Source organism: Pleurodeles waltl, chromosome 6 (genome assembly GCF_031143425.1).
Source record: "Pleurodeles waltl isolate 20211129_DDA chromosome 6, aPleWal1.hap1.20221129, whole genome shotgun sequence".
Taxonomy (NCBI): domain Eukaryota; kingdom Metazoa; phylum Chordata; class Amphibia; order Caudata; family Salamandridae; genus Pleurodeles; species Pleurodeles waltl.
Window position 1 is genome coordinate 1,437,940,824 of NC_090445.1, and position 17,967 is coordinate 1,437,958,790.

The window sequence follows — 17,967 nt, forward strand, 5'->3', positions numbered from 1 at the left end:
GACTGGAACCAGATAACAGACAAGTTAAAGTGACCAAATGTTGAGAAGTTGCTTGCAAAGCGCATGGCATTGCAAGTCTGTGTCACATTGCCTATATATATATTGCAAGGCAGCTACAAACTTACATAATGAGCTGGTAGCACTCTTCAAACATGAGATGGATATAAGATGATAAAATATAACTGGAGACTGTTGTTGTTTGCAAAAATCATCCTGAATACATTTCATGAATGGCAGCTATTTAAGAGGTTCTCCAGACGTGTATTAATGGTATTAGGTTTAAAATTATTACACAAACTCTGGCTTTGCAACTTTTAAGCATAGTACACATTTCAACAAATATGGCATTGCTAGTTTTAGGTACAGGTATATATTACAGGAAGGGAAAATAATGGGAAAAGTTTAACAATAAAACCTTCTGATCAACTCCAGGATCATGCACAGAGGACAGAAAAACCCTTGCAGGACAAAAGACTCTAACAACTCCCACACAGCAGGCTACCCAAGAGAGAACAATGTTGCTCAGGGATTAGAGAGGACTTGGGGGATGGGTCAAATGCTCACCCAAAACACTCTTCTGAGTCTGTGTCTCAGTGATGTAAAAGCAGGTGGTCATTTCAACTTCAAATGATTACAAAATGCCTTGACATCTCCACCAACGAGGTAGTCTAATTTAGAAAGGGGAAGCAGCAATTTCATAAGTTTTGAGCCTCGTTGTTATCCTAAGTACAGTACATTAGGCACCCTTCCCTGAGCTCTTCATCACTTCCCCTTTGGAGTAGACTACTCTACCTCTTGACACAAAGCTTCATAAGAAACTAGGATGTACGCAAGGCTCTTCCTTCTCTATCCCCCTCGGCACATCTGATGGGTGTTCAGACGCTGAGGTTACTCCTGCTAAGTTAAAGAGTATTTCAATCAAGTTCCATTGACTAGCTTCTGTCTGTAATGCACTAGATTTGCGCTTTGTAACAGATCATAAACCTTGTTAAGCACGTAGCCTCTCCTCCACTCCTGATCTGACAGTCTATTTTTTACATACTCTAAGAGCCTGGAATGAAAATGTGCTTTGTGCAGTAAAAGAACCTGCTTTGACAATTTCTCTGTCTTTATAATAGAAGACACATTTTCTTTTCACAAACTCAAGTCAGATATTGCTACCCAATGAAAAGTAAAATGCCAACCTCAATATTATACAGTGATGTTCACCATTAATTTCTTAATTCTTCTTTAGTGATTTTATTGTTTTTTCCATTGACTTTGGGTTGTAATGCCAGTGACGTTTTCGTTCTAAAGAGCACAGCCAGCCTAATTTTGTTCTAAACAGCAACCGACAACAAGTGTTTGACCCCTTCGGTTCAAAGGTCTAGAAATTTACTTATGCAGGAAGGTAGTAGGCTCATGTCCTACCAAAGTTGTAATTTCATATGACCTCTATAAAGCACTGTAGATGTCCTAATGAATGCTGTATACAACTTGGTGCAGGTCTCAATAGATGAGAAATAATGGTCTCTGGATGTAGGAGGTAGCCCAAGTCACAAGCAGGATGAGGTCTGGAGTTGGTCTTGGTGCAATACTTCTTTAAGGGCTCTAATTCAATGAAACAAAGATATTTTGCCAAGGGATTTATGGAAAATTTAATTTGTACTTGCTGTAACTATTTTTGCTGCGTTTGTGGACATCTCTCTCTTGAGAAGATGACAAAGATTTGAGGCTGCTATCTTTAGGGAGAAAATTCTTGTGGTTGAACTATTTTCCTTCTCCACTATTAACTCACAATAGTCTTCCTCCTATGTTCTTTTTCATTAGTAATGCCAGTATTTTCATGGATAACTTCATTAAAGTGTGCAGCAAAACTGCATTAACTATATCCAACTCAGTATATACAATTAATAGTTAATTACAATGGCAGTAATGAACAAGTTACATATCTTCCGTAGTGATCTTTCTGGTGGATACTCTACCCACAGACTATTCCCCAGGTGTCAGTCAGACTGGATGAGGAACTTTAAAGCAGTTCACCTGTGCGCTGGTAGGTGACATCGTACATCTCTGCAACTACATATTTCCACTTTGGAAGCGACAAGCGGAGCTGCATACAAGCGTCACCCAGGGGTAATGACTTCAGTTGCTTTCTAGGCTGTCCAAACCCTTAGACGCAGAGACGCTTAGAAGATTGGCATGACCAGTGTACCGATCTTTAGATGTAAAAAAGTGCCAAGTTCACAGACTGGGGAGGTGCGAGGGTCGGTGGAGAATCTGCGGATAGAGAGACTACTCAAAAGAGCAAGTATTTGCAATGCATTAGGTCTCGCATTTGCGAAATTTAGAGGTTTTGGCGTTGAAAACTGCATTTTTATTTTACTTTCGTTTTTTGTATGCAGTGGAATGCTAATATTTGCAAACACTCAAAGAATGAAAGATTAAGTAAAGCATGTGAAATGTAAGCAAGAGCAACATGTTTACTTAAATGTTTTTATACATGCAATATGATGGCTGCAAAAAGCCTGCAACATTTACTGTTGGAATACGCACAAAGCAGAAATGGGGTGTAGTAGCATAGGCTGTCCCCTAGGTGTCCCTTTAATGCAGCCGCCATTAATTTAAATGAATGCAGGGGTGCGTGAAGGAAAAACCAAGAGGTGGTGCCTTTGATGCAGCCACCTAGAATAAAATTAATGTGCGATGTAAATACCAAGAAGCGCTAGGCGATGCCTTTAAGTTAGCCACCATAAATTAAAATAAATGCACAATGTAAATAGCAATAAGGGCTGTCACGGGGGTTGGGGGAACAAGAGAAACAAGAGGCGGCACCTTTAATGCAGCCGCCACAAATTAAAATGAATGTGCGATTTAAATACCAAGAAGCACGAGGCGGCACCTTTAAGTTAGCCGCCCTGAATTAAAATGAATGTACGATGTAAACAGCAGTAATTGCTCGCATGAGGGGCAAAGGAAACAAGAGGCTGCACCTTAAATGCGGTCACGACAAACTGGAGAGACAAATGAAACAAGCATTTACAATGCAACGGGTCTCGCGTTTGCTCATGTTAGAGCTGATCGCGTTGTAAACTCCTAACCTGACTTTTCTCCTATCGGGCAAAAGTGCATTTGTGTACACAACCCGAAAAAATGAAATTAACTATGTAAAGCGCTCGACTTCTGCCAAGCGAGATCGCGCTCGTAAATTAGAGAAAAAGAAGTCCACGAGCCCGATGGAAAACAGCGAGCCTCGCATGTTTTCTGTACTTGGTCGCTGCGCTCGAGGAGGGCTAGCCACCGGAAAAGGCATGACGTATGCTTGCCTTCGACTAATGAAAGCAAGCGGATTTTATTAGGCAAGCCCACGAACCAATAAAAAACACTGACATGAAGTTGACAGGGCTCTGACCCCTTTTCTAAATACAAAAGCGTCTCGCTGCGATACGCATGCGCGAGCAACGCAGGCTCGACCCTAAAAAGGAGTGTGCGCACACTGTAGTGACCGATTGTGCAAGAATATATGTAACAGGGTCAGTCTGCAAGGTATAATGAAACGGCCTCAAGGCGTGACAAACCTAAAGCATTTACCAGCGATAAAGGGATTTTTTTAAAGCAGGCCCCTGAACAAGTGAAAGTGAGAGGCGTGAGATGGGCGTGGCTAAAGCCCACAGATGGATAACAACAAGTCGGAATACAGCACTTGCGCACTGCTACGCGCAACCTAAAAATGGTTACAGAAGCTAAGTACCTTGTTTTTCCGATGGATATTTCTAACCACAAAATCTTCAACTTGAAGAATACATACAATAGCAACACCTTCCAAGGAGGTGGGTCTGTGATCTGGCTCATAAAAAAAAAACTCCTGCAGAACCGCGGGAAAAATTCCCTTGTTGACAAACCTGGTGGTAGAGGCAGAAGTGGTTTGTGAATGTGTGTACCAACACCCAAGTAGCCACCTGACAAATGTCCAGGACAGCCACTCTCCATGCTAATGCAGTGGTATCCGCTTTGGCCCAAGTGGAGTGAGCCTGCATGCTTTACCAGTGCTTATTAAATCCAATCCATTCAACGATTTTGTTGACCTTCTAGGCTTCAAATAATGAAATCTCTTTCCTCCTTAGAGGGATGAGGTGGAGCAAAGAATGCTAGAAAGGTGACACCCTTTCCTAGATAAAATAGAGTGACCACTTTCGGTGGAAAAGAAAGCTCAAATCTTTGACACCAACTTATCTGGGAAGAAAGCTGCATAAGGTGGATTGAGAGAAAAAGCCTGCATCACACACTCACATCCAGCCACTGTTACGGCAATAAGAAAGACTGTCTTCAATGTCAAAAGTCTCATAGGACAACTGTGAATTGGCTCAAAAGGAGTGCACATCAAAACAGCAAGAAACAAGTTCAGGTCCTATTGAGGCATCACAAAGGGTTTTGGTGGAAACAAATGTTGCAGACCTTTCAGAAATCTAATTACAACAGGCAATTTAAATAATAAAGGCTGATTTAGCAATCACAAAAAAGCTGAAAGAGCTGATATATAGCCCTTAATAGTGCCCAAAGCAAGTCCTTTCTCAGCTAGGGAGAGAACAAACTGAATCACGGTTTAATTCCAAGTGGCAAGTTGCACAATAATCAGACAGATGTCCTCAATATAGTATCACTGGGATCTGAGTCCTCAGTGCAGACCCCACGTGTCATCTGGTATGTTTGTCCAATAGGATGCACGTGGCCAGCAACCCCAAGAGTCTCACAGTCATCTGCAATTAGAGCAGCTTAAACATTGGGATCAAAGCTCAAATGTCCTGGACTCTTCGTTTCTGGTGAAAGGCACAAAACCTTACTGTTTCCAGAATAGCTCTGATGAAAGGGAGTGTATGCAAGGGAGTCAGGTGGGAAATTGGTATGTTGCTAGTGAATCCCAACGATATTAAGAGGCTTGCTATAATCTTGATGTAGTTAACAAATGCCTATGGCTAGCCTGCCTTCTGCTACCAGTCATTTAGGTAGTGGAAGACTGGTACCCACAACATTCACATATGTGCTGTGATCACCACAATAACTTTTGTGAATACTCAGGGAGCACTAGTTAACCCGAAAGGAGCACTGCAAACCATAAATGCTCCTGAGCCACTTGAACCGCAGGTAGTGCCTTCAGGCCTGCAGGACGGGCATATTAAAATCAAGCGTCTTTGAAGTCCAATGCCACCATCCAGTTTACGGGGTGTAGGGCATACAGTATTATAGCAAGTGTGAACATCCTGAATTTGTCCTTGTGCAGGAAGACTTTCAGTGGGCGAAGTCCTAAAATAGGACAACAGTATCAGTATCTCTTTGGCACAAGGAAGTAGAGGAGATACACCCTTAGTCCTTTGGACAAAAATGGCCTACTCTTTCTGCTGCAAGATGGACAGGTGGTCCCTAAACAGATGACCCGATTGTGGTGGTGGAAGGTGCGGTGAAGTGGAAAGAAATACCCAGGCTATGTGTCAGCGAGGGCACACTACAGTGGTTTTGCACTGCTTGATGGACAGGTAACTGAGATACATGCTGTCTCTGAGAACAGCGATCCCAGCCAAGAAATGGTTAAAAGGCGTGCTGGCCACCAGTAACTTGGCTTTGGTGAAATGGAAAACCTCTATCGTAGCCACAGAAAGGGTGAAATTACTGAGGGAATTGTCTTGCAGTAGAAGAAAGTTCCAAGTAACCTGCTGTGGATCTGCTCTCATTGAAATGTTCTAATATCTACTGTTTTTCCTCAAAAGGTGGAAGCTGTCAAAGGCTTGTCCATTAAGGATGCCTGAGCAGCCCTGGAAGAGCCTGTAAGCTGCATCCAGGTGTGGTACCAAAGGGTCACACTAGTGCCCATTGCTCTTCCTAAGAAATCAGTTTTGTCCATCCAGAGCGAATCACAAATTTTGCTGCATCACAACGGTCCATAATAGCCTGGGTAAGGAGTGCCGAAGATCGTCCCGAAAAGCTGGTAAAACTTGTGCTTTAAAATCCCAAAGGGCATGACAATAGCGGCACAGAAGGCAGTGAACATTCACAGATCTGACGGCTAGGCTGGTGGATGAAAAAAATAAGTTTTCCAAATGGCTCTATCATAGACAGCGACAAGGGCGGACATGCCCTGTGGGGGTTGGCAGGAGGTCCCTGTGGATGCTTGGGGACCAAAGGCATGCCACACTGAGCCAGAAATGTGCCAAATACATGCTGCATTGCCTCTCTTGTTGTAACTTTGCTGAAGGACTAGGAAATTCACTGTATGTTGGGACCACGCTTGGAATCGGGCTCAGACTGAGCTCCGGAGCAAGACTCTGTGGCGAGCTGACACTCTCGCGCCCTACCTGTAGTCAGAGAATGGCGGGAAAGGGCTAATTCCCATTTTGACTACTTCTGTTTTTTCTTGGACTTATCAGAAGACTCCTATTTTGATGATGAGCTGCCACTGGAATACCTTAAGGAACTGAACCTTCGTTTCAACTTTGACCAGCTGTGGCATGCAGTCTTTTTGCTTGGCAATGTAGTTTAGTCTCTCTGTTCTGTATGTCTCTCAGGTTCATCTGGGCACAGTCGTCACAAGCCTCTGAGTCACGGTCTGACCCCAGGCATCACAAACAAACTTTGTGAGGGTCTGTCACAGACATCTGTTTGCGGCAGTCTCTTCGTAGCCCTTTAGAAAGTAATAAAGTCTTCCACCTCCCCAGGCGCAGCAAGTGAGGCACCTTTTTTTCACCATGAGCGGTACATAAACCAGAGAAGGCATTTGGCAGCATTTTAAGCAAGCCCCTATACCATGCTGCTCCATGCTGATGACGGGGTAAACCCAGAAACACGTGTACAGGAATATACAGCACTTGCTGCACCTATGGAGGTGAAAGACTGTATTACTTTCTGAACGGACTACGAATTCGACTGCATGTACCATGATGCTTTGGCGTCATACTTTGTTGCTGGCGTGTAGGCAGTGTGCTCCTTTTGTTTGGAGCCCTATATGATTTAAACCCTGATGTTTTAGGGGGAGAATGTCATTCTCCCATGTACACTGGATAAGTGGAAAACATCTTAGTTAAAAGACAAAAAAGAAGCTCCGGATCAGAGTTTGGAGGCATGGAAAGAAAAGCACTCACATTAACATACATGGATGGATGGATGGTGCTTATGTGTGGCTCCACTTGTCACTTCTGGGAGAGAAACAATACAATCTACAATACACAGGAGAACAGCTTTAAAGTTTCTAGATCCAATCTGACACCTGTGGAATATTTACAAGGGGAGGAATCTGCAGTTAAAAGTAGCCATGAGAATAGAAAAAAACATTTTCATAAGCACTTAAGATTGATTGGTAGACTTATGCATGTAAGTAATGGCTTGTTATCATACTTCTTACCATGCAACAGGCTGTAGGTTGTGCAGAAAAGGCCGGAAGCCAGCAATGCATTCAAACACCATGGTGCCCAAGCTCCAGTAATCAACTCTGACAGTGTAGGACTTATTCTCAAACAATTCGGGGGCCTAAAAGGAAAGGAACATGTTTCTATATATAAGGCCAGGTGGGCTATCTCATCAAAAAGAATACACAATGAGAGCACTGCCTGGTTGAGAATGAAGGGTACAATGTTGAGAAGTATTGGAAACCTACATACACAGACCTGCCAACTCACACAGTGTCACCATGTGTCACGCAGTATCCACTCCTTTCACACACAGTGCAGGTTTACAGTTAATTGTTTCAAGGGGTGGCAGCCAATGTCCATTACAAGGTGTGAAACCTCCTCAGGACATGGGTAGCAGCCTAAAAAGCTTTGATTCTGTTTTTTAGTTGGGTGATGAGGGGCTGTGGATTTGGAAGTACCTCAGGCTTTGCTCTGAACTAAGCCCCGCCCTCTCTTCCCCGCTTATGGTCACATCCCCTCCTCACACTGTGCAAAAAGTTGGCAGATCTGCATACATAAACAGTTGTTGCTTGAAAACAGTTTATGAACAATTACCAAAGAAAAATAATTATTTAATTATGCTTAAGCAGAATATTACTTACCAGGTAGTCATTTGATAGTAGCATTTAGGTTTGTAGACTCACATGCTCTCAATACTCCTGCCATCTACTGTTGAGCTAAAGCGTCTGCAATTTGTTTTCCTTTAAAGAAGCTTTCGAGTCACAAGATATGCTGTGACTCCTCGCTTAGCCCACAGTGTGAAATATTAGATTGTTTTTTGCTCAGCGGGTGAGAATGTATATTGATCGCTGAATGAGCCTGGAGTGTGGCACCACACATATTGTGCAATGTCAACTGAGTACTGAAAAATAAATAAATCTGCAATCATCACAAGCTTCAGGGAAGGAGTGTGGGTGCATGTTAATGTACAAAAGTACACAATCTGAACAGATGTGTACAAGTTAAGTAACATTTTCTGTTCCTAGTGTATGTGGCTATAGATACACAAGCTCTGCAAAGACTGTAAAAGTAGTGCCCTCCACAAGCTGTAGCTAGTGAGTAGATGATGCAGTTGTCTGGGACAAAGTCCTTGCAACAGGTTGGCCAATCACGGCCTGTTGACAGGCTAACATTTCCACACAATAGTGCTTTGTAAAAGTGTGCATTGTTAACCAGGTGGCTAGTGAATTTTTCCCTAAGAATGACAGCTTCTTATAGGTAGGGTGTGCTGGAGGGGGGTTAACTGGTAAGACTCTCTTTGCAAGTTTGGATGGACCTGACTGTCCACTGTGCAATACCTACTTTATAGATGGGATGGCTCTTTGTAATGTTTTGTCAACGCAACGAAGAGCTGATCGGATTACGAAAAAGCTTGGTTCTGTCAATGTAGTACATATGAGCTCCTTCGGCACCTATGTGTATAAAAGCTTGTTGCACTTCTGAATCTGGTTGTGGAAAGGAGACCACTTTCAGACTGAGGAGAAAGGGTGAAGCTACTTTTTGGGAGGAGCTTCGAATTGATACCAAGAACAACCCTGAATTTGTGAACCTGAGTGAATGGCTCTTCTAAGGTGAGTGATTACAACTAGCTAATGTACTCAAAGCGTGTTATGATAATTAAGAAGGCTAACTTCCAGGACAGCAGCTGTAAAGAGTATGAGTGTCAAGGTCGAATGGTGGCCCTGTGACCTCTGGGAGGACTATACAGAGGTTGTACACAGGGGCAGGAAGTATTCAAGGAGACATGACTCTCTTGAAACCCTTCAAGAAAGCCTTGACTACTGGAATACTAAAGAGTGATGAATAGTTCCTGTTTGCCTATAAGCTGCTACAGTAGCATGGTGCAAAAGTACAGACATATAAGGAAGGCCAGTTTTCTGCAGCTGTAAAAGAGAGCAAGCAATGGCTTGCACCTTTACCTTCTTGGGGTCTAGAATTCAGGTACGGTAATAATGGTCAAACTTTTTCCACTCTGCTGTGTAACAGGCCGCTGGTGGGCCTACGCGTCTCCTGCAAAATGGTCATATATTACTGGTGGAGGTTCAGATAGCTAAACTCTAGGACCTCAGGGGCAAGATTACCAAATTATGCTGCCTGGTGTCTGATCTGGTCTGGTTTCTGGGTGAGAAAGTCTTGCCTGAGCGGAAAACTGCATATGGGGGGCTGATTGACATTTCCAAAAACATATAGTATCAGGGATGCCCAGGTGGGGGCCACCAGGATGAGGGACATATATGCTTGCTCATTGTTCTCACAATTTACGGGAACAGGGGAGAGAAGAAAAAACATAGGCAAAGATTCGTCACGAGTTCATGCATAGTGGAATGCCTGTGGACGGTGGATGCAGGTACCTGGAAGTGGGGTTAGGGCATTTTGAGTTTTCGTGGGAGGCAAACGTCTATTTGTGGGGGGCACTTGAGCTCTGAGCACTTGTGTAGGGCTTGCAGGCTGAGAATTCACTCATGGACATGCCGACACCTCCTGCTGAGTAGGTCTACAAAGTTGTCATCCACAACCAGAACACGCTCCACTTAGAATTGGATGCTGTGGTGAATCGGCCTGTGCCAAATCATCTGCATTGGTGCTGAGAGCTTGGGAGAGTGCATGCGACTCGGTTTCTGCATGTTCTACATTATTTCTAAGAAACTGCTGTTGAGAGGGCCACACTCCCTACACAGTCATGGTGTTGCGATGAGGTTTCCAGACTGTGAGGGAAGCACTGATGGTAATGGTCACCTCCAGATGTGGGTATGGCAAAGATCTACTCTGTTTGTTCCTGTTCTACCATTACAGAGAGTAGCAAGTGCTGGCCATCAACAACACCAGGTTTTTCCCCACAACCCTCACCTCGTGACCATAACTGCATGATGCATGCTTGTAGGGGAAGTCTAGTGCGTAGTATGATGGAATGGCACAAGGTAATTGTTCTGAGAACCTGAATCACAGTTCTGACTGAGAGCAGGATGACTGGGTTGAAAAAGAGGCAGCATCTGCTGGAATGTCAACACTCTTTGGTGGCTGGGGTAAGCTTTCCCTACAACTGCATTCAAAACAAATCCCAGGAAGGGCTGGATCTTTTGAGGTTAGAAGTGGGAACTGGCAGCATGTTTGGTAAATCCAAAGTTATAGAAAAGAGAATTTGCAGCTTGAGAGTGTTCTAGGCATTGCTGTCAGTTGTTGCTCTTGATCAGCCAATCGCTGAGACAGGAGAAGGAGGAAGTGCTCTCTATCTTTGCAAAAGGACAGCCACGACGGTGAATCACTTCATGAATCCTCAGTGAGAAGTGATGACCCTTAAAGGAAGTAATCTTAACTGGTGGTGAGGTCGGTGGTGGATGTTATGTGCAAGGAGATATCTTTTGGAAGTGACAGAATGCCTTTCAAAGGGCCACGGGACAAGCAGGGGTTACTGGGTCCAACAGTGGGTTTGTGGTCTTTTATTCCTGCTGTCCTGGGGCCTAACTTACTATAAATATCAGTAGTAGTGTAGGTCGAAATCGCAAGGTTTTTCAGGTGGAAGGTAGGTGCAAAGTATGCGTAGGCTCATAATTAAAAAAAAAAAAAAAAATCACAGTGATCCCAGCAATGTATCACTGTCCTTCCAATATTTTCTTTTGCTAAGAAAAGAAGAATCTATATTCTGCAATTGAATGCAGCACACTAAGTCAGTCACACAGAACGTTTCTTAAGGCTAGCATTCTAGCACTGATTTGGGCCGTGTTCTCTCTATACTCTCTGGCGAACCTTTGGAGGCAACTCCACAGGCACTATCCACACTGGCAATGAGCATCCAAGTCTGGGTTCAGCTTTGTGGATGCTAACCCATCAAGCGCATGTGAGTCTCTCAAAGGGTCTGCGGCTCTGCTGTACTCTTACCCAACAGAGGCCTTCAGAAGAGTTTGGCAGCCATGGCGGGCCTTCAAGCCAACAATAAGCTAGCACCGTATCCTCCAGGATTCTGTAGGCAGAAAGCTGAGGCGGTCGCAGGTGGCAACGGCTTCCAGGTGCTGCCGCTTCTTCTTTGCATTCCCTGCCAGTAAGTTGGTAGAGCAGCGGCAATGCTACAGGACGGCTTCTGACCTAGCTTCCAAGTCCCTCCTCTAACTACAGGGACTCCTCCAACTTGGACTATGGGCCCAACGGGCCTAGTGCTCCCTCCTAGCATATGGGGGTGTGGAGAAATGGGGGGGGAACTGGAATAGGCGATGGCCCAGCTAGGTCAGAGGCCCCCGGTGATTGTCCCAACAGTCCTAGTGGCCCTCTCTGGCATACAGGAGTCACAGACCTAGGCGACAGCCGACAGTTTCAGTTGCAACTGGTGATGGTCCCAGCAGGTTCAGTTCAGTGGCAATGGATGATGGCCTAAACAAAATATGGTCTTTCCATCCTGGCGTACAAGGGTTCTGGACACAAGTGACAGCCCCAATGCTAAATGCTGCACCAGGCAATGCTCACTATTTCACAGTAGCCCAACAGGCATTACTGACTTCTGGCAGAGAGACGGACGGCTGTCTAACAACACCGGTTTCGAATAGACCAGGTGCCTCACACTATGCCCATGAGAAGCTATTCACCAGGATCACCGCTGGGCCTTCCTTCCACACCTGGCTCTCTCCTAAACCTCCTCCCAGGATTCGCACTGGTCTTGGCAAGCAGGCAGAAGGCTGGTGCTCCAGGCACAGGGAAAGTGTTCTTTGCATCATGAGTGGTAGCTGCTCACACAGCTGGAAGACTGGCAGACCTCTCTGGGTACGGCAGGTTTCAGTTGGAGAAGATGCAAGAACTTGCCAAACACCTCTCAGAACAAGAGAGTGTCCGAATGTAAGACCAACTTGAATGCCAACATTTGTTGTGCGATTGATGCTGCGGACACATCCTCCAAGGGTATTAACATTAGTCCTAGCTGCAACAGCTCAAAGCCTTGGTGACCGTATTTCTCCTTATGAATAGTGCAGTTCAACAACAAGTGGGACCCAGGCTCTCACTGTTTTATAGTCCAAATCCAGTCACATTTGAGCCTTTGAAATTTGGGTTGTAGTTGTCTGCTTCTTTGAAGTTCTCTTTCATTTGCCCTGTTATTTGTTCACATCTTTAATCTGACCTACTACTCAGTTCAAAGGAGTAACCAAGAGTCATACCTGGTTGTCAGTCTCCATTGAAATATGCCTCAAATGTTCAAAGGACTAAGCCTTTCTCTTTATCAAGATTCTCTTGTCTACAGTGCCACCTTCATGAGGCTCACCATCTTCCTTACGATGAGCCCAGGCCCCAATGACCAGTAACTCTTCCTGGAATCAAATAAACCTCTGATGTACACAGAGGATGCTCAGTTCCCCTTCCCCCCAGGTATGGCGAGCCCACCCTAGCCCTCAGGAATGTCGGCAATCCTCTCTGATGGGAGAGTACTCACCTACACTAGCTTCTCCATGCCCTGGGCATCTGAAATGGACCTCAAAGGCCTCAATGTTATGTGCCACCCACAAGCACACACACATACTAGCATGCATACGCAAGTATAATGCGTTGTCTGGTATCACATAAGCCATGCAGGCAAGGGTGAGTAAGGTACACAGCCACTGAACATTACACAAGTGGGCCAGCAGGACCACTCTAGTCACACGGGTAACATGCCTGTTCACGCTACTACGCGTTCCTATGAAACACTATGAAACTACCCATGGGTAAGTTGACACCACCAGGCTCATTTCACTTAACTCCAGGTAAAGGCACTAGCTATCTACCACTCTGAGGGTAGCACTTGGTGCAACCCTCATAATCTAATAAGACTGCATCACCATGGGACAGGTTTAGGCCATGGCGCACTTGCATGATCCATATTCGTGCATGACCGAAAATCAGTACCAGGGATACAGATACCCATGCAGCTGGGGTACTCATTGCAGCGGTGCATATTTATTACTATGCTGGGGATTTTTCAATCCTAACAAGCACCGTCATGTAGTCAACCTTGTCAAAGCAGAAAGATGATGTCCAGCAGAGTTGTCAGATGGAAGTGTTCTGATAAGATCTATTTGTTGAGAGCCTTGAGGTCTAGGATGGACCCAGGGGAGCAGTCCTTTTTGGGAATGAGGAAGTAAAGAGCTACTTGTTTTCCCTAATGGTGTGGAGGTACCCTCTCCATTGCCTCTTTTTGTAGAGTGCCTGTACCTCTTCCTTGAGGAGCCAGAGATGGTCTCGGCTGAGGACATGTGTTGGGTGGTTTGTTCAGAGTGTTTGTGAGAAGCTCCAGGCTGTGGCCACGGTGAGAAACTGCTAAAACCCACTGGTGTGATGTGATATAATTCCAGAGGAAATCTTGTATTCTCCACTAGAGAGGTGTCACATGCTCAGAGGGAAGCCACTGTGAGTCCCTGTTTAGAGGGAAGTGCCTTTACTGAAGCCATCTCTACTCTTTACGTTGCTGTTTCCTCTATATGGGCCACTGGTGAATCCCATGCTTGCCTGTGGGTGGAAGGTGTGCAGATGTCTTTGACAAAACTGTGGCTGGTCTGGTGACTCCCCTGGGCGGTTGTTTGCAAAAAGTGCTTCCTGCACTAATTTGGAGTGGATACATGGACTTTGCAGCCCCGTGTCCTTCTCTTATTATCTTTTCTGGCATTTTGTCAACCTGGAGGCCAAAAGAGATGTTTCATGCCGAACTGGAGATTGAGGGGAAGATGTTTATTCTGGCATTAAGTTCCTCCTACAATACTTGTGATTCTGGCTTTTCAGATCCGGCTGTTAATAAAGCAGTCGGCGACATTATGATCTTCGCTGCCAGATTGGGTGGTGCCTTCAGAGTCAACTTTCTGGGCGAACAAGGGTGCTCAATGACCTTAGATTGGGAGGGGTGTGATGGCTGCCAAAGTTCGATGCATCTCAGTGGAGGCCTGCTTGGCTTCAAAGACTTTTCTTAGTGTTGACCAGAGCCCAAAGGCAGCAAAGGCCCTAGAAGCAACTGTTTCTTTTGTCCATGCTCGGTGTTCCAAGCCTGATCTCATAACAGTGGTGCTCTACTACGGCATGAGACATTTTGTGCAACCTCTGCTTTGTTGCATAATTCTCAGAGACAGGTTTGGCACTTACAACCCTAAGAATCTTCTGGGTCTAGGAGGCCAGCAGTCTTCAGCATCAGTTCTACACTCTCTTTCTCATGCTCAGAGTCACTCAAGGATACCATCCCAGGTTAGGTATTGGTTAGGCTGACAGGACTCCAGATGGAGCAAAGTCATTGTTTTGAAGATATCCCTTTCTTCAAAGACGTCCGAAGTTATGGAGGATGGTTGTACCTGCAATTTGCGGTGTCTACAGCACACCTCTTTGTGGTACCTTACGGTCTTCTCAGAGTGGAAGTGCGGTAGAACTCACAGGAACGGCTGTCATGATTTAGGGAGAAGCAGATGTTGTGGAGATCTGATCACAGATACTTGGAGTTGCACCTCAGGCAATGTTGGAAGGGTTATGTTCTATCACCCCTTCCAGTATGCATTCCGGTATGTATTCTCTATTGCCGGTTGTCAAGGAAAGGACCAGTGATCCCCAAAGGGAGTAGGGAGGTCCCCAATGTCCGAGGCACCAAGCTGTAGTCGGCGTTCTTCCGAAGTTGTCTGGTCAAGCAGAGCGACAGTAGTCGATGAATGGGTTGCTCTTCCAAGTAGTCAGTATCCAAATTGAACCATGTGGGTCTGAAAGAAGTGCGAAAAATACAGCAGACTACCAGCCTTCCTGGTGTACTCCTTCAAAAGAAAAACAATTTGTAGGTGTATAAGCCCAAGACTAGGTGGCAGGAGTTTGTACAGAATGTGTATGTAAAGCCACATGTTATGAATATTTTGGCTTTGTATTTCCCACATAGCTGGTGTAACCAGTCGGCTAGCATTTTTCTATGGGCTGTTTTTTACACATAACTGCCAGGATTACAACCTCTCTGGAGCAGCTCACTTTTCAGGAATCTCATTGAAAGTGATAAATATGAGAAAGGTGAATCCTAAAAGGGCGATTTCGTTGAGAGAAGACAATACATATGGCCTCAAGGTGCAAAGAACTGTAGCACTTACTAACAAGAACAATGGGGTCCTGTGGACCGGAACTTGCACATCAGCAGTAAAAAAGCTGTATTCCACTGAGGGATTCCTCCATGGCCATCCAGAATTACAAGAATAGCTCCAAGTACTCAAGTATAGGAAAGAGACTTAGGCTGACCTGGAAAGAGAAATACAGCAACCAGCAATAAAGTGTGTGGCTCTCTGTAAAACGCCACACACGAAGGAATTTAAAAAATGGTTTAAAGACACAGTTTAATGACACAGAAATTCACCACAACATGCAACGTTTCATAAGACAAAAGGTTTGACAAATGTCCTCCCCTATAATCTGGTTTCTGAAGTTTATTACTGCTTGCAATTTGGAAACACTTACCAACAGGCCAGCAATTCTGGCATGATAGTACAAGAAGGTCAGAACCTTAGAAAGTACTTCCTACCCCTGATCCCACAATACAGTTCAGAGTTTCAGTAAGGATACCCATAGCAAACTTTTTGTGGCAAGGCGGTACTGGGCAGACATGGGCATGAGTAGAGACCCACAGCTGCATTGTCTGCTACCACCCCCAGCCCCAGCCCCCAATGGTAGTGTGCCTGCAGCACTCCGCATGGAGGGTGTGGCTGGGGCAGCCTGAAAAGAAGACGACTCAGCTTTACAGCCAGTGTTGGAGTGGTCTTGTTTGGCCAGGGAGGGGCTGCAACCTGAGTCGCAGCACCGCCCTCCCTGCCCCCATCTTTCTTTCCTATTGGACCATGAAATCCATGACGGCTGGCCTTGTCCTGGGGGATGGATTACTAGCAGGTGAGGTGTGGCCTGTTGGGGCGGTCTCTCACCTGGGCAGGAGTTGCTGCAGCAGCCCGTGGGAAGAGAGCCCTGATGTCGCCCCTGTGAGAGCACTGGATTGGTCACCTCAACCGGTGCTAGGAGGGGACTGGAGACCTGGATGCACCTCATCCCCCGATTTCTTTCCTCCCAGCCCATGAAGTTTGAGACTGTTGGTTTGGCCCCAGTGGATTGACCATTGGCGTGTGAGGAGTGGCCCACGGGTGAGGACCGGCTACAGTAGGCCCCACTTTGCAAGCATGGGAGCGTTTCCTGAAAGCCCTTTCCCTGCACTGTTCCTGTAGCCTGGCTGATGCTGGCGAGTCGACCTGGCTTCAGCGAGGTGGGAGTCCTGAAGAAATTAGCTCTGTGGCTGGCTGATGAGTGAGACTGCAATAGTGCTTGTCCAGTGAGACTTTCCACTACCCACAGTTGACTGCTTTGGGGTCATTGGCAAGGACAGGGCAGCGATGCCCTCTCAGAGCAACATCATAATGCATTACACAACTCCCAAGGCTGCCCCACAGTGGGCAACCAGGCAAACAGGTTCACAGAGATCTGCCGAAGAACAGACCGTATCAGATGAGCCCTCACAGGCAGAATTATGGCGGCTATCAGGTTCTCTCGCACTTTACTGGAAGGGAAGATTGACATGGTTTCCATCGAGGTCAACTGGCTTAGTGCGGACCTGCTCAAGGTGGCAGAGTGCATGCAGGTGGCATAAGGCTACATAATTGAACTGAAATCAGAGATGGTGACCTTCAAGGATCAAATGGTACAGATGATGGCTAAGGAGCATATATTGGACAATACAGCAGATGATGCGGCGGGTCACTTCCGTGGCAATAATTTGTGCTTTTTGTGTTTCCAGGAACAAGCAGAAACTACGACCAAAGAGTGAATTTTGGAAGGCTGGCTATAGCGAAAGTTGAGGCCACAGGGGCTTTCTGAACGGTTTGTGATCCAATGGGTGCACCAGGCATTGGTCCGGGCTCCGCCGCCTGGTGCGCTGCCGTCACCCTTATAGCGCAAATTCTCAATTATAGAGGCTGGGATTGTATCCTTTGCGTGGTCAGAGAGTCGGTGCATCAAAAGTTTGATAATAGTATCACTGCCATTTACCCAGTAGGTCCAGACTCAATGGAAATCATATCTAGAAGTTAAACAAAAACTTCGAGCTATGAAGCTTAAATACATGCCGCTGTTTCAGGACCACCTGCGGGTGACTGCACAAGGGAGGAATAATTTATTGACACTCTGGAGGATATCTGGGCTTGGCTGGAGATTTGCACCAAGCACAGCACACTGAGGACTACCCCTTCGGGGGGAAGGACTGGGACTTATTCTCTGCTTGGAAGAAATCCCAGGATATGATGCTCCTTGCTGCGGCAGGGACAGCAGGTGTGGACTTTGTGGTGGTACAGCAGTTGGTACTTTGGGGCCTAAAGTTGGATCCTTGGCACGGTCACAGGAGAGAATAGTAGAGACTGATCTAAACAAGCCTCGAGGGCTAGAGGATTCGGGCGACTCTTGAGAGGTGGTTGGGTCAAGGGGTCTGAGATTACCCTCCCGCTCAGGTGACATATACTTGGGATACAATACACTGCATTATACCAGTTTTTATTAAGGCTGCTAGTCCCTGGGACATTTTCCACAAGCTGTTCGCAAGTTCATGTTGAATGTTGGT

General features: G+C 45.8%; 1 protein-coding gene across 1 annotated transcript in view; it reads right to left on the reverse strand.

The window, feature by feature from the left end:
* LOC138300931 (inhibitor of nuclear factor kappa-B kinase subunit alpha-like) overlaps positions 1-17,967 on the reverse strand; it is a 417,875-nt gene that overhangs the window by 337,456 nt on the left and 62,452 nt on the right. Inside the window, exon 7 of the mRNA XM_069240833.1 lies at positions 7,370-7,494. Within this exon, the coding sequence (XP_069096934.1) occupies positions 7,370-7,494 (125 nt within the window). The remainder of the gene's footprint in view (positions 1-7,369; positions 7,495-17,967) is intronic.